Genomic DNA, 22,070 nt, shown 5'->3' with positions numbered 1-22,070 from the left:
CCCCCACTGGAAAATCCTAAAAGAGGAAGGGGGACAGAAAAGGTGTCACCAAAAAACCTTCCAAGTGACATTGATTATAAACTAAAAAAACTTCAACTAAGAGTTTGAGACCATGAAAGAAATCAGACCTGACTATTGCATGGATTTATGGAAAAACTGTATTTTCAGCAGTAATCTGTCACTCTTCTATTTCAAGCAATGATCTATCACTTTTCTCAATATCCAAATTCCAGGAGTACCACTTACCTTGAAATTCATGACAAGTTTTTACAGATCATGTGCAGATCAAATTTACTGTGTATGCCCAGTCAGACATATAGATACAAAAAAACTTCTGCTTCTGAGGAATTGATATGTTTCTGTACATGAGCTGCAGGACTGGCACATTTGGGAATCATCACCCTCTCTGCACATGCAGAGAGGGCCCTGAGCAGAGTGGACCTGACAGTCTGTGTAGCTCTAACAAAGTCCAGGGTCCAGACTCACAGTCAGAGTTGTGTATATCACTGTGCGAAAATGCTAAGATTTTATGAAGACGTTATTTTCCTGGGTGAATTCCATTATATCTGCTTACTCTAATGGCTCATTTGGGGTATGGCTGACAGCAAACGTATCTGCAGACACATAAATTAACATTAGCTAGCATTAATTAGCTTGCTGAGATATTGCTAACTATGTAGTTCTCACTGCATGACGTATGACAGAGGCTGAAAACATAGCTAGTATCCTCAGCTGTATATTTTCAGATTATTAAATACAAATGCAAAGCACCTGAAGTCTTGCTGTGAAGCCACAGAATATCTAACCCAATGGCAAAGGGGATACCAAAATCTAGCTGGCAGCCTAACTTATAGTGGAAACTTCTATTGATGGTAAAGTGCAAGGAAAAAAGCCTGTCTTACTCAGAGGTCAGGATAAAAAAAGCAGAGTTGGCAACTAGATAAAAATGCTGAATATAATTAATTTGAAATCACTTAGGGATACAAACATGAAAGTGAACTGGGCCAATCTACCAGCATTTTTCAAAGAACTCCAGCTTAAGGATGATGGGAATTTTTGGAAGGTGAAGGAGCTGCTTTTTTTGCTATCGGTTCTCTGATTAGCCTTGATGTTTCCAAGTGCAATCCCTCCTGGATCAACAAATTAGAGAGAGGACTTCTTCAAAGTTCATGCCCAGCATACTTTAGCACCCTCTTTTGATCAAGAACTAAATATTGAAAGCTTGAGTCTTTTTTCCCCTTGGAACCAAAGCTACAAGTCTGGGAGATTATAGTCCTGTCTCTCCTGAAGGAAGTTCCTCAGTTGTTAAACTGAGATTATATAAAATGTGAACTTTGCTTTTTTCTTGTTACACGACATATGCATGTGAGTGGCAGTCCTCACAAATACACAATGGACACATTAGCTGCCTTGTTGACTCTTATCTTTGTTTCAAGAGGAATTCAACAAATTAGCTGCATATCTCCTTCCAGGTTTATTCCTAATTTCATGAATATAACAATTCTTGAAACCTGATTATTGCCCTACTTTTAGGATAATGAATTTTTTGCCCATGAGTAAATTTTTTGCTGGTTAAAAAAAAAGAGAAAAAAAAGCAGATGGGTGTACTTGTTTATTTCTCTTGGGGCAGCATTTGAGAAAACCAGCTAAGGCTTGGTTTGAAGACTGTTTTAAGTGCATATTTGTTTTTATCCAAGTGTTCATTTCAAATGTGTAAGATAATTTTGTATTTGCTTCCTTAATAGAATTTCACCCTTCTTCCTGTTGTCCTGAGAGAATGAATTAGGTTCCAGGTGGTAAACCCAGCATCTGTAGGTTATTATTACTAGTCATGTAGAATTAATTAATTTCCATTGCGGCATTCTAATTTGTAGGGTGCCATATAAAACCAGAGGCAGTTCCCAGCCCCAGAGAACTTTAAACTTAAGTATAAAATAAGAGATGAATACCTCAGAGAGACGAGATGACCCTGTGGTACTGATGAGAGAAGCTACAGTTGCTGATAAGTATCAATCACAATGCAATATGTATCCAAACATTATAAATGTTTCGTTAGACATCAGGGTGATGGTGGTTTTGCAGGCTTTTATCGAGTGATACGTCTCAAGACAGGATGAAAACTGAATGCGCTTGTTGAAAAATGGGACAAATGGACAGCTGACACCTGTGTTATTGCCTGAAAAGAGACAGGAGCCATTATTCTCATTCACATTATTAAAGTTGATGGGTAAGAAGGCAAGTAGAAGGACTTTAAAAGTGGAGATAAGTATTTTTGCTCTTAGTCCTTCCTCATGTTTACTACACTGGGAGAAAATAAGCTCTATTTCTGTGCTGCTGAAAGTTATCATTGCGGCAACTCCACTATTATTAGTTCATTCCATTTTTGCCTCAAAATTTAGGAAGTGGTACTGAATCAATGCCTTTTACACTTGTAAGGAATTCAGAAGCGAGCTGCTTATTTTATAATAGCTATAAAGAGATGTAGGATATACAGGTCCCTGAACTGTTTGTTGGTCTAAGAGGAGAAGGGAAGAAGAAAAACAACATAAAATTATAGGCAGCTGAGCAAAGATACAATGTGAAAAAGGTGTAGTAGCCTCTGACAATCATTAAATCTGCAAAAGAAACCTGGTACACTGGGTGTTAATTACAGTAATTCAAGAGGTTTCTGGGAATACAGTGGCTTCTTTTTCATCTGGCCTGTACAATTAATGGCTCAAGTTTTCTGTTACGAATCCTTAAACTGTTTTGCTGTCTTATGAACAAAAAGAAATGCCTAGGAGACAGTGGCAGAGTCTACTTTTCCAAACTTCTTCAAATGCCTTATGTGTCCTAAAGAGGCTGCCTTTTCTGTGAGTGCTCTAAGGAGCCATGGTAGCAATTTCCTACACATCTTGTATTTACTAATTTATAGAATGGTTAGTTTTGAATAAGTGTTTAAATTAACTGCTGAGTCACAAGTCTAAAGTATTTATTTCATATTAATTGAAACCCGGAGCCTTAACATTTACTAACCTGGTCCACAAATACCATTAATGTAGTACTTATAATTGCAAGTCATGCATGGAATTTTTGATTGCTCACAGTAACGAGTACAGTGCTAAATGCAATGAGTGTTACAGGATCAATTCTTCTGTCTCTGTTCCTATCACAGTTACAAACTGTATATGCAAGTCACATTAAAAGTACCTTCATATTGTTTTGGGGTTTTCTTTCTTCCTTTGTCTTGTCTTTTCCTGAAGATGTCCTCAGAGTCCCACTGTAGTTCCTGCCTCTGACATTGACATATGTCTTTGAGGCTTGTCAACATAAAGCAGCATGTGGCCCCAGACCTGAGCCTTGTTCCCTCCATGTGACCCAAGCAAAGACCTGTGAGCAATTAGTCAAACTATCCTCTCAAACAGCAGTACCTGGAGGTGCATGTTTAAATGTTTTAATTATCTCAATGAGGATAAGGCATAGGAATTTTTGGGTAGGATCAACCTACCCAAAATTGTCAAGAACTGCAGATGCTTTTCTGTAAGGAATTGCTGCCTCTTTTATGCATCTATCATGCCAGGATGGCTAATGTGTATTAGTTTCTTAAGAAGGGAAAGAAACTAGCACCACCTAGTTCATGAAAACAAAATGGGTTACAGAAGCTAACACAAAAATTGTGGATGACATAGAAAATTTTATTTCTAGATATGAACTTTCTTAAGTACAGAGACAGGCAAGATTTTGGTTCTGGGTCATCTCCATCCAGCATATATTAACAAGTTGCTGTTTCCTACAATAGGATTAATTCTACCCATCCTGGATTGGTAGTAGTTTAAAGACTGGTTTGCTTGTCTAAGCCTTGCCTAAAAATGTGCTTGATCAGAGACAGCATCTCAGGAAACTGAGCTTACAGTGGAAAACTAATGTCTCTTTAGCCATCCATGAACGTCCTTCTTCCCTGGTTCCTTTGGGATACAGTGTCCCAAGGGAATAGTTACTTGACTTTCCAGAGAAGAGGACCTGCTAGCATTCACCTTGTGGAGTTTACCTTGGTATGCCTCTACCCTGACTAGAGGGCTAGGGGAGTAGGACATGCAGTGCAGCTTCCAGTGGCAAATGTGGTGGCTCTGCAGGACATGGTTCTGAGTTTTGGTTGTTTAACCACGTGGTAATAGGAAGGTAACTCTTAGGAAACTCTTGGTTTCTCCTAAGAGTGGTGAATGATAACCATATGTAGAAACAGGGCAAAATCCAGACTATACCATTACTTTGTCACAGCATCCACTGTACAAGCATGCTTAGTGCTTAGCATACAATGTGCAGTCATTTTTAAGTACAGGTTTTTTCCAGCATTTATAACCTTTTTGACTGTCCACAGGTTTGAAATGGGATGCTCTCCTTAGGATGAGCATCTGGACAATAATCTTGTTTCCCTGTCTCCCAGTCCTTCAGAGTTGAATGTCTCCAGTTAAAGTACTAACACTTAGCAATCCTTATGCTCAGGGTAGCCCTACTACACAATCTCTCAGCTTTGCTACCCAAGGATTTGATGAGTGACTTGTGTTGTAGAGAACTGCTGCTATTGTTGCCCTGGGCATGGAGGAAGGACATCTACCAGGAGTACTGATCCTTAACAAGTATGATGCTACTTCCAAGTGGCAGGAGAATTGCAGGGAGGCATGCATCCCACATAGGAAAACAAACGAAAGGGAAAGAAAATAGGTTTTCCATTTCTTCTCAATGCATCTGACTAGAATAAAGACACAGTCCTTCCATACATTTCAGAGTATGAGCTCCTACAGCATCATCAAAGGAAACACACACAGGATTCAAAGCAGTTGAGGGAAGCAAAGAGCTGTGTTAGCAGAAAAAAACCATGGAAGGTAGTGAAATATGTTTTCCTTCTCTGAATTAAATGACCATTATGTTTGTAAAAGGATCTGAAACATATCCATATTCGAACATCCACATTCAAAACTATTTTCAGATAGTACCTGCCTCTCCCAGCACACAGCCACTGGCTACTTAAACTCAGTCTGTGGGCCTTGCCTGCTCATGACCTGGTGCTGAAAAAAACAGCTTGAAGAGAAGAAGTTAAGCAATCATTTGCAAGCCCATCTCTGCTAGTGGGGTTGGTATCTTTGTGTTTTAAAGTCATAATCTGAAGGATGTGAAAAATTCATCATCTCTACTGCTTTGAAAAATGCATTACAATATACCATGTAATTCTACCTTGGCAAAATGAAAAGTCATGAATATTTGAAATGTGTAAGCAGGAACAATCTAGATAATTATTTAGGACCTCTAATGACTGTCATTACCAATAAAGATGATGAAATTAACAAGTAAAAACAAAAAAGAAGAATATGAGGAAAAACCTTCTAATTGTGAGATATCTTAAATTGTTGAAGAGTTTTGTGGGGTATGGTAGAAACTACATAACGTGAAGCAATTAAAATTTGCTAAATCAAAGCATTCAGGAACACACAGTATAATACAAAGCAGTTTTATATTGTCAGGGGGCTGAACAGGTTATCTGCTGTCTAGATCTAGTTTTTAAGATCTTCTTTTGAGAAAGAAAGAAATTAAATAGAATTACATACTCAAAATATTTGTCTTGTTTTCTTTTTCAGCACAAATTGAAGTGATACCATGCAAAATTTGTGGTGATAAGTCCTCTGGAATACACTATGGAGTCATCACATGTGAAGGCTGCAAGGTATGAGATTTTAATACAGCATAGTCATCAGCATCTGCATTAGCCTCAGGCATCTGTGTACAATAATACACTCTTAGAGGCTTTCAAGCAAGTGGTGCCAAAGGCTGTAAGCCCTGCTGCTGATATAGATGGGTTTCATGCCTAATTTTACGAGTTGCTTTCCTTTTCATCAAATAGTCTTTAGAGTTATCTCCTCATTTGAAACATGAATTAATCACATCTGATGAAGTGTAAGTGCTGATACAGAGGCTGGCAACTGTAAGTCACACCTGTTCTACCTTAAATCAGCTTGAGAGATGGATTTCTTATCTTGTTTCCTATACAATCTGTGTAACATTAAAAGTTGGCATGGTATCTCAGTTCAACATCTCAAAAGCTTACAGGTGTCAGTTTGGTCCTATTTTATCCCCTTTGTGTTCTCTGCAGGCCAAATTGTAGTCTCCAAAAGAAAAAATGCCTTACATTATGAGTAGTGTAAAAGAATCCTTTGTCTTCTTCCTTATAGGCTCCAGCACAGGGCAATTGCTGGGAATTGGAGGTTTAAAAAAAAAAGGGGGGGGAGCAAAACCCCCTTCCATGCTGCTTAGTTATATTAACATATTATCCCAAGCATTAGTTCAAATAACACAAATCAGACCCCAAGCCAAGAGAAGAAAGGCATCAGTTTTCAACCCTAAAAAAACTCTGTGATTTTATTATCTAAGGAATTATATCATTACTCGTGGAAAACCAGAATTTCGTACTACATGTTGGTATTTCAGGTTTGAATGTAAATGTGAAATTGAAAAGATGGAGAAGCAGCTCCTCTGATTTCTTCTGTGTGGAAACAAACTGGTGCATTTGAAAGTGGGCGCATATTTGTAGAGTGAAATGGCAAGTCTGTATTTACTTAATGCTTTACAAAATTGTAGAACATCTGAAAAATCTGACAATTTGGGGGCACCCATTCCCAAAAGAAAGTTTTTGATGCCAACACATTGAGAAGCAATATATTTGCAAAGATCAGATTTCTTTCAGAAGTATTAACAATTGTAATTGGAACAACCCGCAGTGTGTCATTGTCTTATTGTGGCACTGGACTAGAAATAAGCATCTTCTTACGATGATCACATGAAACAGGATTAGACTAATTGATTTGATGCTTCAAAATTGGTGCAAAAGCTACAGGAGAAAAATGCTTTAAGCAGAAAAGCAGTATCTTGTCTCAGTATTCAGTGCCCACAGAGCAGTTAGGGGTATAGTGTCCTGTAGATGTGATTAGGGTTAATGCTGGCCCTTGTGTGTGCCTCAAGAGGAGATGATACCCCTCAGCTCTATGTGTAGACTGCTTATTGAGATAAAGAGCTTCTCTTCCACTTACAACAGTTTTAACCCTATTGTTTCTGTGCCAGTTTTGCAGTATCAGATCAATTAGTCTAATCTTGTTTCGTGAGCCTGTTGTGGAAAAAGATGTCAGTTTTCACATTGGGTCCTATGGGAGGCATCTCAGTCTGTCAGAGCTCTCTTTTAACGTAAGTGCTGTCTCGGGCAGTGCAACTCTGCTCTCCATTGCCCAGCAATTAAATAACTATTTGCTCAGCCTGAATACTAATAACTGGCCATTTCTGGCTCTTTTTTTCTGCATGCATTAGAAATCTGAATTAATTAAGAGGGAGACCATGTGTGGAAGAAAGAGGCAAGAACCACTCCACAAACATGCATACACATTGTGCCAGCATTTCAGGACACAGCATCCAAGGATTGTACTGCCAGTGGCAGGGCTACAAACTTCAAGGGACAGGAAATCCTTTAACTCTGCGTCCCTACATTAGCTATGCCACTGCAAATGCATATTATAAGTGCTTAAGGGGCATCATAAATATTACTGCTGTTTAGCGTGCATGCCTGCATGTGCTGAATAACCTGCTGAACCCATTGAAGAAAATGGTGGCTCTGTCACTATCGTCATGGAAATGGTGAAACCTGAAGACAGGTTTCCACCCTATCTGTCTCTGTGGCTCCTTCTTTTGCTGAGAAGCCTTTTATCATCTCTCCTGCCTACCCCCGAACAAAGTATTTGCTACCACTCTTTTGCTATGCTTTAGGCAGTAGTTCACATGACTGTTTCCCTTCTCAGACTGACTGTAGGTGATGGATGAAGTGACTTGTTCAAGATGTAGAAAGACTTGTTGTCAGTGTTGGGAATATTGGGAAACCTGTCTTTAAGTCCATAGCTCCTTAGTAATGAACTGCATCTTCCTTCCCCCAAGTGGAATTATTCTCAGTAAATATAGCCAATACTATGTAAAGATCCCCAAAAAATGAAATTAAAAGATTGTCTGTACTTTGTAAGACAACATTTAGATCTTATGCAGGGGAAAGAGAGTACAAAAGTCTCCTTGGAAAAATAAATTACCTGCTGTAGATTAATTTTATTTAGTGACCCTTGATTTTTTCCTGAGAGGGGCAAAGAAGGAGCAAACAAATTCTCCTGAGATAAGATCAACCTTAATGGGAAAAAACAGCACTACAGGATAAGTCATAGTCAATGCTAGATGGTTGTGTGGGGTTTTTTAACTTAATTCATTTGTTCTCTCAAATCCATATCCACATAGGAGCTGCTAAAATCTAAACCTTTAAACCAGAAAATCCTCTTCAAGTCAAAACCAAAATTGTCTGTAAAGTTCAGCAATTAGTGTAGAAATGTCTGCAGTTAGCATCCATTTAGCCTTAAATTAAACTAATCTCCATAGTTTTAGGGAAGTTTTGGTCAGCCAGAATTAGATAAGTCCCCACCAGATTTTTTCTAAGAGTTCCCTTAAAGGACATCCATGTTTTCAAAAGTGCAAATCATGAAACTTTAAATTAAGTTAAATTAAGTTTAAATTAAGACTAAATTGTCTTTAGATATATTACAGTCACTGGTAAAACTACCACAGGCAGGATGAAGTGAGCCTCTTTAAGCTTGACCTCAGGAACTAGCACTGCTGGTGTCCTTGGTGTGACAGCATGCCTGTCACCTGTTGTTACTGATACCCCACACCATCCTCATTGGGTTCATGAGGACTTGAGAGAGAATTCAGGTACTTCCTGTAGCAAGCAAATTGAGCCCTGTGATGCTGTCACCTTGTTAATTCCCCACTCTCATTCCCCCAAAACGCACGGCTGATGCAATTTCCATTGCTCAGTATTACCATCTGTCAGCCTGTGCAGAGATAACAGTGGTTTTGACTGATAAATGGAGTCGCCTCTTGCATTTTGGCTCCATTCAGAGCTGTTTGCAAACCAGTCCAGAAAGGCACAACCACTTTGGCATCACTTCTGGTGACTACTGTAACTGCAGTAATGATGCTTTCTGCCCTTTTTCTCTTTATGGCCTCCTGCAGTGGCTAGGCTATCCTCCAGCTCTCCGACCACACAACCCCACTGTCATGGTTTAACCCCAGCCAGCAGCCAAGCACCACACAGCCACTCACTCACTTCCCCCCCACCCAGTGGGATGGAGAGGAGAATTGGAAAAAAAAGTAAAACTCGTGGGTTGAGATAAGAACAGTTTAATAGGGCAGAAAGGAAGAAAAAAAAATATGAAAATAGTAATAATAGTAATAAAAGAATTGGAATATACAAAACAAGTGATGCACAATGCAATTGCTCACCACCCACCAACTGACGCCGATTTAGTTCCCAAGCAGCAATCTGCCCCCCCTGGCGAGCTCCCCCCAGTTTATATACTGGACATGAGGTCACATAGTATGTAATACCCCTTTGGCCAGTTTGAGTCAGCTGTCCTGGCTGTGCCCCCTCCCAACTTCTTGTGGCCCTCCAGCCATCCTGCTGGCTGGGCATGAGAAGCTGAAAAATCCATGACTTAGTATGAACGCTACTTAGAAACAACTAAAAACACCGGTGTGTTATCAACATTATTCTTACACTAAATCCAAAACATAATGCTATACCAGCTCCTAGAAAAAAAATTAACTCTATCCCAGCTGCCTACACCTAAAGATGCCAAAGTGGTCAAGGAACTTCTTTTGTTCGTCTCTTTCTGGAATTGCTGTTCCTCTTGTCCTTTATTTTACAGTAAAGAAAAGAATATTATAAAATGCCTTCTTCCTCTCTCTTTCACTCTATAATCCTCACCCCCTGGTTTCATTCCTCTTGTCACGTCTGCCATTTCATGTGACCTTTGCCATAATGGTACCTCTCGTTGTCATTCATAGAAGCCAGGAGCTCGTAAGGCATTAGGTATGGGTTAATACTCTCCTTCTAGCCGTCTGATCTTTAGCAAAATAGCCCACAGCTGGCCAGAAAAACCTCTAGGAGATAGAATAACTACAAATTTTTACATAGATAAAATGGATAATCTTATATTCCATTGAAATGGAAAATGTCATTACTTTCTCATGGTAGTGTCTAAAGGTGTTGCTTTCTTCTTTGTGTGTTGGCTTTACTTGATACAGTCATTAAATCCTAGTGCTTTTGTGATGCTTGAATTTGAATTACTTTTCACTCCTGAAGTGTATAGTCCCTCCAGATCAGATCAACATTTGCCAGCTTAAAATGAACAGCAGATTTCAGCTTCTAACGCTATGCATAGCCAGTGCTGGTTATTACCAATCTTTTCATTAAAGGAAGAAAACAGTCAGAACAAGTACTTTTAAGTCATCTGTTAACAAATGCTGACAAGCTTTTCCTCTATTAGGAGCAAGCATTCGATGATACATAGTCATTATTGCACAATAAGAATGCATTCTGTAACATTATTGTTTGTGTTTTAACAAAGTAGAATTACATTCTCTGCAGAATAAAGCACAGTTCTCCTTGTTATAAGTAGATGTTCTTTAATTTCACTATAAAAGGCCAACACATCTGCAAAGCCACAGCATAAGTAGCATTGCACTAAATAAGAGTATATTGGAGTCATGTACATGGTTCTCTGTGTGTGTGCATGTGTGTGTGTGCACACATATATGCACATGGTAATACTCTGTCTCTCTTGCTTTCTTGCCCCTAGGGATTCTTTCGGAGGAGTCAGCAGAACAATGCCTCCTACTCCTGCCCAAGGCAGAGAAACTGTTTAATTGACAGAACCAACAGAAATCGTTGCCAACACTGCCGACTGCAGAAATGTCTTGCCCTGGGAATGTCTCGAGATGGTAAGGAGTCAAGATTCCTGCTTCATGCCTAAACCCTTTGAAACTCTTCTTCACTGCTGACTTAAACTCCCTGTAGATTTCTGGAAAAAGAGAGAGAAGAAGCTCTTTGCTTTGTAATGCACACACTGTGAGACACGAATCTTTGTCATTCAGTTAACAAAGGAAGCTATTTTCATGGGGAGGGTGGGGAAATTGTGAAATGGAGAGCAGTATTAGTTTGGAACAGAAAGAATCAGAAGTGAGATGTGTTGTTCTGACCAAAAGCACAAAAAGGTCACCTCTGAAGAGCTGGATTTATATTCCAGTTTAGATAGCCTCTTATATTAGGCATTAATATTTATCTTAAATATTGATGTGTGAAAGCATCCCTTTCCTTGAGATCTCTAAAGGTCTGTGACAGTAAATAGGCAGTTAAGAAGAAATTTACACCTTGATAGCATTAGGGGTTTCTCTTTGTTTCATTCAGAGCACTTGAGCAAATATTGTGCATTGCTAAAAAAACCCATTTTTTTTTTACCTGTACATTGCCCCCTGTCCCCATCTGGGTCTATAGAAGAAACATTTCATAGTTTAGCACTGAAAATGGACACTACGACAGAGGAAAGCTCCACAATGTATCCAATAGCAGGATCCTTTGGTCCTTGCAGAGCTCTAGTCCACCTTCCAAGCTGTGGTGTGACAAGCCATGATCTGCAGACTGAGGATGTGCACCACACCAGAGCTGCGGGCAGTGGGAGGTTTGGGCAAGGCTGCCCACAGCCAACCTGCCCCAGGCACCACTGCTTTCTTCAGTTTCCTGGGGGTTTCCAGCTCACAGACACGTTTTAAACAGTCAGGAAGTATAAGAAAATGTTTTATTTTTGAAGGCAGGTTATATTAATTTCAATTGCCTGGCAGCATTTTCTGTCTTAGAAAGTTTACACAAAATGTGTCATTTGAAATTAACAGTCATTGATGGAGATGTTATTGAAAGACCTATCTCTTTATATGGTCCACAGCTTATAAACTTGTTTTAAGTTTGGACTGTAATAGGTCTTTTCCTACCTCAGCATGTCTCATGTCTCACTGAAACAATTTGCTCACCAGTCTCACCAGTCTGGAAGGGGCCTTTCAGTCTAGCCTTTAATCCCTGAACTCTTTTTGGTCCAAGGATGCAGCTTACTTGATGCCTTAGCTCCCGATTCTTCCCGGAGGAGATTAAAGTAGTAACATTTCAGTAATTTAACAGCACATGCTTTCCTCCTAAGAGTAATATCTTCCAATGATTTGAGGTATCACAGGGGCATTTTAATGAGACTGACAGCACTGTCTTCCCAACCTATAATTCAGGGACCACTGCATACAGACAAAGGGAGCAATTCTTCTGACAGTATTGCTTTCTTCTCTCATTGTTTATGTAAGGGTGTTTATACCTAATAATATTAAGAGCTCTTGCAAGTCTAAAATACGCTGTATATATTTTTTTAACAGAGAAATTGAATGTGATTTTTACCTCTCAGCCATGTAACAGATTCATTTTTATCACGCAGAGGCAGGATGCTAATTGACAGCAGCTGGAGAATCCAATTAATGAATATATAATGAGAATAAACAGTGGGTGTTTGTTTTTATTACTGAGGCCCTAAATTTGAAGAAAATACACAGTTGCATTTTTCAAAATACAGTCACTGTATATTGTCTGTAAGGGAGTGCAGTGCACCATGGACTGTGTTCTTGTGAGGTAGCTTGCAGGCTGTGTGAAGGGCTGCAAGTAATCTGACGATGGCAACAAGAAAAAAAAAAAATCTTAGCGTAAAAAAGTGCAAATAAATTGAAGAGGCTGCCATCTCCTTGGTGTTGTGGCACTGCCTTTTCATATTACACTATTCCTTTTCTATTCTTTGTCCCGACTGAAGATTTTCACATTCATCCACATGTGTAGGCTCAGACTCTTCTCGAGGGTTATAGCTGAACTATAGGGTAGCAAAAATGAGAGCCAAGCCCATCCTGTGCTAATAAATGTGATGATTCTGAATTGATTCCAATTACAGATGGACAGGAAATACTCAGCATTGGAAAATACACCTTATAATATGTAGAAATTAGTATTTCCAGAGCAACATCATCTTATCTGTGCTCTGATAAATTATGCTGAATGTATCCTTCATCAGTTTTGGAGCACAATTAACAACTATGTCTGCTCTGAGATCCCAGGATCTAGCCCAGTAGAAAGCCAGAAATTATAGAAAGATGGGGCAGGGGGGATGGGGGAAGATAATCAGCCATGACCCACTGTATATGCAGTCTGTGGATTTAGAACTCCTCCTAGTTCCACAGCAATCAAGCCTATCATTTTTGAAAATTTCAATCTCAGTGTAATGAACCCTGTTCCTGGGGAGAGTGGTTTGCACTCTGGTGTTTTCCTCCCTTTCTCATCAGAAGGAATGCATGGATTTGTGCATGGAGATTATGTAAATTGATTGTGTAAATCCCTGAGTCTTCCCTCTGTGGAAAAGATGACATTCATTTGTGCTATTTACCTTCAAATCTGTTATTTTCCTCTAGGTTCTAACTCTAACCGGTAAGATTTTTTTTTAAAAAGTGTGAAGATAACACCCCATTGAAAGGATGAGATAATAAGGCTTTAGGGCTTGTTTTAATCCAGAGTACTAATCCTGTTAGTGCACTGTTTAAAGGTTTGTGGAAAGTTGGTAAATCACATGGGATATGAATCTACAGACTGTACATTTCATACAGCTCTGGGTTGTTGTTCAGTGAACACAGAGATATAAAAGGATGCATGGGCTTTTTAATATTCACAGCGGGAAGTGAGCTGCTTGACTGAGGCCCTCCTGTCAAATAGGAGTCATTGTCGTCACCTTGTAAATCCAAGCACACAATACTTTTTCCTTTGTGAGATGCATATGGTGTAAAGCTTTGCATCCTCTCTAATTTCCACAGAAAAAGACAAGTTTCCACAGATAAAGTAATGCTGAAAGTAAATGTCAAGAGTGGTGGGGTTGAGGATAATCAAGAAAAAATGAAAGACAACAACGGTTTGCATTGTGCTTTGCTTTTCAGCTGTGAAGTTTGGAAGAATGTCCAAAAAGCAGAGGGATAGCTTGTATGCTGAAGTGCAGAAGCACCAGCAGCGACTGCAGGAACAAAGGCAGCAGCAGAGCGGTGAGGCAGAAGCCCTCGCCAGGGTTTACAGCAACAGCATCAGCAATGGCTTGAGCAACCTGAATAACGAAACTGGCAGCACCTACTCAAATGGGCACATCATTGACCTGCCGAAGTCTGAGGGTTACTATAACGTGGATTCTGCCCAGCCTTCCCCAGACCAGTCTGGGTTAGACATGACTGGAATCAAACAGATAAAGCAGGAACCTATCTATGACCTCACCTCTGTACCAAACTTGTTTACCTATAGCTCTTTCAACAATGGGCAATTAGCTCCGGGGATATCCATGACTGAAATAGGTAAGGAAAATTCTTATTGCTCTAGTGTAATGTGTATATATAAGCTAGATTGCAATATTGTCTGTATTAAAATATTATATAGGCATTCCATACACAGGTACACAATAATCACATGTTCACACATGTATATGTGCACACATACAGGGAGCAAAGGAAAGAAAGACAGTCTGGCAGTATTGACACAATATCAAGGCAGTTCTGTTTTTACGAAAATCTGAAAATTATGCAGTTTCCTAAACTCAGCAGTTCATGTTCTGTTTATGAAATAGGAGCATCAAAGTAGGTAATAAATCAATCAGAACCAAGTGATAATTAGTAGTGGGGAGCTTGTTTCAAATGAGCTCATTACTAGCAGGGTTAAATGATCTCTTCAGCCAGCCATCCATATTCTTGTCAACACCCAGAATCCCCATGGCAGCTAATTCTAGGGTATTTATTATCAAAAAGCACCAGCTCGCTACTGCTGGTGCATGGATGTACATGCAGAGCAGGTTCACTGAATTTGTGAGGTGCACAAATTCTGAATGTAGTTGAATGGATACCCTTGCTCTGCTGCTTGAATGCCTTGGAGAACCTGTCCCTTGATTTCTTCTTTGAAAAGTAGCAAAGAGACCTCTCTGTGAGATGAGATGGTTTGAAAGGCAACAGCTAACAGTGTTCCTTCTCTAAGGAGGATTTCTGTTCATCTACTGCCTCTAGTCATACCTCTCCAATGCAACTGGAAGTACTACTTCTATTATAAAGAAATAACATGAAAGAAGATTGGCATCCTAATTAGGTACTTCCCACCTCAACAAGTAAAGTATGCTGAGTCAGTCGTGGTTCAGAATATAATCAAAGGGTAACACTTCATTAATGGAATTTAATTAAAAAGAAAGAAGAAGGAGGAAAAAAGAAAAAGGATGGTATTCAAGAGCACCCATAACAAATTAATTAATGTCACATCATAAAACCTGTCTATAGTTCTGGCGTGGCCTTGCTGCCTCATGGAGGTACACTGAGATGTGCAAATTTATGTGTGTACTCAGACCTACTGAGGGGCCTGGAGATGTGGCATGCGCTTGATATATATTGCAGAAAGGGTGTATGTAGTAGTTACTGTCTGATAAAAAAAATGAAAGTACAGCTAGAATCTGTAGCATGTTTTCTACCCATGGATGCTCATGTGCAGGAAGCTGTGTAACAAATTGTGTGCTTAACTGTGAATTGTGGAGGAGAAAGTTATGCTTTTCTGCCACTCTGTTTAGCGGGACATGTTTTGTTATCACATTTGCCCTAGGCTGCTGTACAGTGAAGTCTTACACCCAGAGCATAGCAGTACAGAGGATTAGTGAGGTACATCTGCTCCAGCTGCCTTCTTGGCTCTTGTGGCCATATGAGTATTACTCACATGTGGCTTGTGCAAACCTCAGTCCTGCAACAGTGGTTCGCAGTACTCCAGCTGAGAGACAATTTAAACAGTCATAAGAGCTGTTTCACTGCAGCACCCTCTACCAAAGGAAATGTTCCTGGAGAGACTGACCTCCCAGAGGAGGTACCAGAAATATGACAATTCTGACAGTCCATGAATTAGGGTTTGTGCTCAGTTACAGAGGTGAGCACAGAAAGTGGGGAAGACCCCAGAGCACAGGGACCGGGACATAGCAAAGGGCCTGTCTCTGAGCTGACAGCAAAATTCAGGTGCTGGGATTTACCTCTCTTCCTTTTGAAATTGGAACTGGGGCTCCTAAATTGCTAGGATTTTACTCAAGCACTGCTGTATGTCATTTGTGGCATGTACAGCAGAGAGGTAAGGGTGTTAGTGAGAGATAATGTAGTACAACGGATCAGCTGACACAACTGAAAAAATGGAAGAGATGTACTATAAAGTATTGGGATTAGTGCACAGGCAAATTATATTTTCAGTGTTTGAAAACAAACAGAAAATGCCTCTTAATGCTGCAGTGGATTGTTGGACCATCTGTAAAGCTGCAGTCTTGCAGTCAAAGCAGGAAAACTCTTAAGTACTGGGATGCATTGATTTCATATTAGAGTGTGCTTAAATTTCACTGCAGCAATGTATCTTACTCACTCCAGTGAGATTTAGGAAAAAGCTCAACTCATGTTAAATAGAAGTTACTGCCTTAACTGTTAATGAAATCATAGAGAATATATAGGAGGTGGAAAAGCTATACTGCATTGATCCTCATGCCTGATAGAAATTTCTTTATACTACCTTGTCTAGTGATACACTGAACTGTTGCTTTATGTATCCCAGACGATGTTAGTTCTTTTCCCCACTGAAGACTTTCTACCACATTCAAATTTCCAGTCTTAGTTTTCTTCTGGTCTTTATATTCTTCAAATACATGTATTTTTTTAAGCACAACCTCACTTGCCATTTGTCTGGTCTTGATTGGAACGCTATTAATTTTTTCCTCATAAATGAATGCGTGAGGCTCCTTCCATCCTTGAGCACCTAAAAGTTGCTGTAAGCTCTCAAAGGGACAGACTTCTTCACAGACAGCCCAGAATCAAAGTAGTCTTTGCAGCTTCCGCATCACATGCCAGCTAATATCTAGTTCACTTATTCCTTCAGTGTTACTGCTTTGCTTGTTTCTCACTCACTTCTCTCCTGTACAGGGCAGTTTTTATAAGATTCCTCTGACCGCACTTTTCTAAACCTGAATCGCCTTTTCTCTTTCTTATTTTTCTAACCTTTTCAATCCTATTACATTATGTCTCAGTCCTCACTGATGCTTTGTGACTTCTTTCAATTTAGAATTATCTCTTCATTTAATTAGCATGTTATGAACCTTCTCTTTCAAATTATTAATGAAAATGTTAAATGCTTGTAAAACAAGTTCTAACAATGGTCCCTGCAGCACCTGACTAAACAACTTGCTGCAATTGCATAAATTACTTTAGTATTTACTTTTTGCTTGCTATCCAACAGTAAGGTTCTCTGAAAAATCCAAATAACAAGTCTTACTTTCCCTGTCAGTTTGATTCAGTTATAAAAATATTTTCTAAGACACTCTATGACATAATTTACACATGATTTACATTGTTTTCTTCACATGTTAATTTTCTAATTCCACCAAAAAGGAATCGGAATGGTCAGGCCTACTTTGATCTTTAACAGATCTTTCCTTTAATTTGAATGTGATATTGCTCTTTTTCCTGAACATACCTTCATCTGCAGTAGACTTTGTAGCAGAAATAGATTCAGCTTAACAGTTTTGAAATTTAAAATTTTACACAGCAAATGTTTCAAAACATAGTATTAGAATGGCACAGGAAGCAAAATACAGCTTATCCTGTGTTGCATGCTTACTAGTATCTCTAAATTCTGTACCAGTAAATAGGTGTAGGAGAAAGAGATGCTGACCAATTAAAGTTTTATAGGACTCCTTCACATGTATTTGGTACTAGTATATTCCTCCAAATGAGTTGAGTAGTCCAGGGTACAACTGCATATTTTCTGATCGCTATGAGAAACAGGATAGGTAATGTTTCTTATGGAAGACGGGGCTAAATATAAGAAAGAGCAATTTCAGATACAGACACAAATTTATCATGTAACTGCCAGAGCTTACAATGGTGACAAGCTGAATAAAACCAGGTAGTTCCCCATTAGGCAGAACTGTGCCCCAGTCAGTATTCCAGTTCCTGTTAGAAAAAGAAACTCAAAGCATAAAGAAATCAGTCAAAGCCTGTAAATAAGCATACAGGAGCAGAGCCTCAGCTTGTTATCAGCTGCTTTTCCAGGCCAGCTCCTTTTTCTTTTAAAGGAGGTATTTTTGTACTTAAAGCATCTTATTGGAGACTTTATCTGGATTTGTAGCTAGGTGGGCAGAGCACGAAGTAGATCAGATGCAGCAACCAGATGAGTTGGGCAGGCTCTTTCTCTGCCTATCCTGCTGTTCACGGGTAGCATGACCCAGGTGTGTCCAGCCAGCCAGCAGTGTTGCCAGCACAGGAGACACCCTGAGGGTGCATGCTGCCAGGGACCCCACGGCACGGCCCTATTTCTCCCTGACCACCATGCCATCTGCACATCTGGGAAGGCAGAGATTCCTCGTGCTGCAGTGGGAACTCAAACAGTGGGGTGAAATCTGCTCATCGTGTCAAAAGCGAGAATTTGGTCATTTGCAAAACAGCTTTATCCTTGCAGAGAGAGTCACAGAAGTCAGATGGTGCATGGGAAATCCTAAAGAGAGAAGGAAGCTCTGTTTCCTGACCCTGGTAGGTCCATAGAGGGATGGCAATGCTTTCTTCCAAGTGTCATTTTAAATTAGCAGGTATTAAAGGCTTATTTTTAGACTTGGTCAAATTAAAGACCATCTTGTTTAAATATATGTGCATAATATTATCTGTCACTGAGCTAAGCATTGCATCTTCCTCACAAAATATGTGGCTCAGATCTTGGTCTGTAAAAGTTAATGAAAAGGTTTCCCTGCCTTGACTGCAATTGAGATTACCAGCCTATGATTTCTTAAAGATGAGAAAAAATTATTAGTGAATACTGTTGTGGAGAAAACAGACTGATTAAGGGTTCACTCCAGTTCAGATTGAAGAGTGCCCTATAGCTGTATGTGTTTAGGTAGTCAATAAGGCATCACTAGAGCATGCAGGAGGTCACATAGCCTAGCCTCTATAATTACAGAAAAAAAGTGTTATGTATATCTACATGGCTTTTCTTCAGTGCTATTTGAAGGTACCCAATGGCTTGGAGAGCTTACATTTCTACTAAAATTAAAGTCAAATAGTAAATAAGGTTGATAGGCTTGGGCTTGATCATCCTTTTCCCCAGCCCCTCTGACCCTGCTCTGCTGTGTGTATCTTAAGGTGGGCAACCGCTGACTAGGGCAGCCACATGGTGAGAACTGGAGGAGGCATCACAGGCCCTACTCACCAAACCCACTGTAACGCACAGCTCTTTTGACCCTGACCCATTGACTGGAAAATGACACTAAAGCAAAACCTTCAAAATGTTTTAAAGACTGGCACAGGATGGGTATGTAAAAGAAAAGCCCCGCTGGTTAACTGCAAATGACACCCTGTACATACATAAGCCTCAATTTAGCTGGGTTAATACATTCATCTCAGGACCTACACTGAACAACTTCGTATACTGTAAAGTTATTAAATTTATTTCCATTGCTGCAATATCATACAAGCAGGAGCTTAGCATTTAGGTCATTCACTATCCCATCCTAAGAGGAGATCTTCATGTGGGAACATTCTCAACTCCTCTACTGAGGATATATTTGAAAGCCAGACCCACACCTTTCTCCTTTCAGTAGAAATCTTGCCATTAACTTTGGAAGAATATAGGTTATTCCTCCCTGCCTATACTGTTTAAGGATGTCCACAGCACTCTATGTTGCATATGCAATATATGCATCAGGCTCATGTCTTAAAAAGTACGCTGTGCCTTCCTGTTGAAGGTTGCAGAAGCACTTCTCCAACATAAGCATTTTTTATTATTATTCTCTGTATCTCCAGGATTTGTTCTTTGTGCCAAATCAAGTCTTAACGGACAGCTTGCTGAACATGTATTGGTTAGTTAGATGTTATTTGAAGGGACACTGTAGGGACCATGACACTCGCAATGAACTCTAACTAAAACCCATACCTAAGGTGACATTAACATCTGTGTTGATGTTCCCTTTACAAGGCCACCGCCCACCACACAGTGAAGCAGAAATGATGAGTTTGTGACTGTAGTCCTGTGTAATGTTTCTTCACCTCTTTTTCTAAGCCATAGTTTAATATGCCTCCTACCAAGGTGATAGCCAAATTGTGCAGGACAGGGGCCTACAGCCTTACAGCTGTATTTCAGCAGAGCAATGTTGCCATCTAGTGAGCGATTAAAAATGTGCAGCATGTGCATTTCTGCGCAGATACCCTTAGGGCACTGTATCTTACCGTCATTACCTACTTAAAGGTGACAATCAGAATAAATTAATATTTCAGTTCTGTACTCATTTCAGTTCATGTGACAAAACTTAGAACTTCTGCTATTTTTTTTAACTAATTAATTTTTTTCCCCTTTCCGTACACTCGAGAACAGAGAATGGCAAGATTTAAACTAATTTGACAGCGTTGCTCAGTAAGGAAATGCTTCAACTTCATAAAGAATGGAAAGAAAAGTGGAAGAATAAATTAGAGCATTATGATGCTGAAGCATTCTAGCTGAACTGATGCTGGAATGGTGCTTTTTTGTGATTGTAGATTCTGATTTTTTAAAGCTTATATTTAGAAATAAATTTAATCAATAAAATCAACAAAGAATTTGGTAGAAATGTTGGGAAAAATATAATGTATTTGAAAGTTTGTAAAATATTCTAGTTCTATCTCTTCCTACCTTCAAATTAGTAATCTCTCTTTATTTGTAAATTTAGATCAAAACCAGCCTAATTGCAGATTTACATAAAGGCTTTAGTGAGTGTATCTTGCCCAACCTGGTAGTCTGAATGATCCAAACGTTCATAAATAACTGATTACGTTGTTATCTTCTACTAAGTGCATATTTTAGCACTTACGGATTTAAGAAGACTTAGGGAGGGCAGAGTTCATGTTATAACTCTTCATGTAGATTTAGAAAATAAAGACTATTCTCTAGAATGTACTATATTTAAACACCAGTTTTTTCACCCTGTGATTTTCAAATCACCAAGTATCCACTGCCTCACAGTAACCGCAGTGGACTTTGGATCAGTTGTGTGTTGGTTCTGGCAGTCCTGCTTCACTACGCTTAACACAAATTATCACAGTTCAATAAGCACGACGCAATGTGCCTTTTTACTAACTCTAGTGCAAATTTATACAGTAAAGCAATTAATCAAAAACTATTTGAAAAAGCAGTAGATTAGATAGCCTAAAAGTATACCTCAGACTGGGTTTTCCTGCAAATTATAAAGCTTTTTGGCTATTTCTGAAAGCAATTTGACTTCTCTTTCAGTTAAGCCAATTCATATGTCAAATGCAGGCCAACTAGTAACGTCACAGTAATTTCACGAACGATGACCATTGGCAGTGTTCCTAGCTGGGGTTTGATCACACTACAGACCACGCATTATAAATGCTACAGAAAATGCCATTTGAAATATTGCTCTTTAAATTTATTGTGGGGATATGTGGCAAGTGGGAATATAATCAAGAGTTCTCTTCACAGATGCATATTTTCAAGAAACAAAGATTTTCTACTGACTGTTTTTCTGCAGTACCCAAGACAATGAGGTCCCGTCTTAACTGTGGTTATAACTATTTGAACAATATAAGCAGCTGGATTAAGCAATGAAATTAATGAAATCAGTTACATCTTTTAACTGGCATTGAGGATGGGGAATATTTTGTGACCTTTTGTTCTGTTTTACTTACTTTTCAAATTGTTTTACAAATTAATTAAAAACATGCATTAAATGGTATTAAAAACAATCTTTTCTAAAGCTTACATTTCTAAAGCATGATAATATAGTTCTCTAAAGTTGGTACATTTCTAATCCATTAAAGCAAGTATATAAAATTCCTCCTTTTCTCAAAAGATATGAATATTTTCTTGTATAACCAAACTTGACAAAATATGTTCATTCTCTTGAGAATCCAAAAAGCAGTTAGAAAGCAACCATTTGTAGCAGTCAAAATATGTAAAATAGCATATCATACATCCCATATATTACCATATATCATGACAATCTTCTCAGGAATAGCACTGTGCTGTGAATATTGTCAGATTAGAAATCACACAAAAAGATCAATGTAAAGCTAATGGTATAACAAGTACTGAG

At 39.1% G+C, this 22,070-nt stretch overlaps 1 protein-coding gene across 1 annotated transcript in view; it reads left to right on the top strand.

The window, feature by feature from the left end:
- RORB (RAR-related orphan receptor B) overlaps positions 1 to 22,070 on the top strand; it is a 139,733-nt gene that overhangs the window by 97,511 nt on the left and 20,152 nt on the right. Inside the window, exons 2-4 of the mRNA XM_010568590.1 lie at positions 5,613 to 5,698; positions 10,692 to 10,833; positions 13,894 to 14,295. Of these exons, the coding sequence (XP_010566892.1) occupies positions 5,613 to 5,698; positions 10,692 to 10,833; positions 13,894 to 14,295 (630 nt within the window). The remainder of the gene's footprint in view (positions 1 to 5,612; positions 5,699 to 10,691; positions 10,834 to 13,893; positions 14,296 to 22,070) is intronic.

Source organism: Haliaeetus leucocephalus, unplaced genomic scaffold (genome assembly GCF_000737465.1).
Source record: "Haliaeetus leucocephalus isolate CR32 unplaced genomic scaffold, Haliaeetus_leucocephalus-4.0 Scaffold251, whole genome shotgun sequence".
Classification (NCBI taxonomy): Eukaryota; Metazoa; Chordata; class Aves; order Accipitriformes; family Accipitridae; genus Haliaeetus; species Haliaeetus leucocephalus.
Note: the sequence above shows the minus strand (reverse complement) of the source record. Positions and strands in the feature narration are given on the sequence as shown.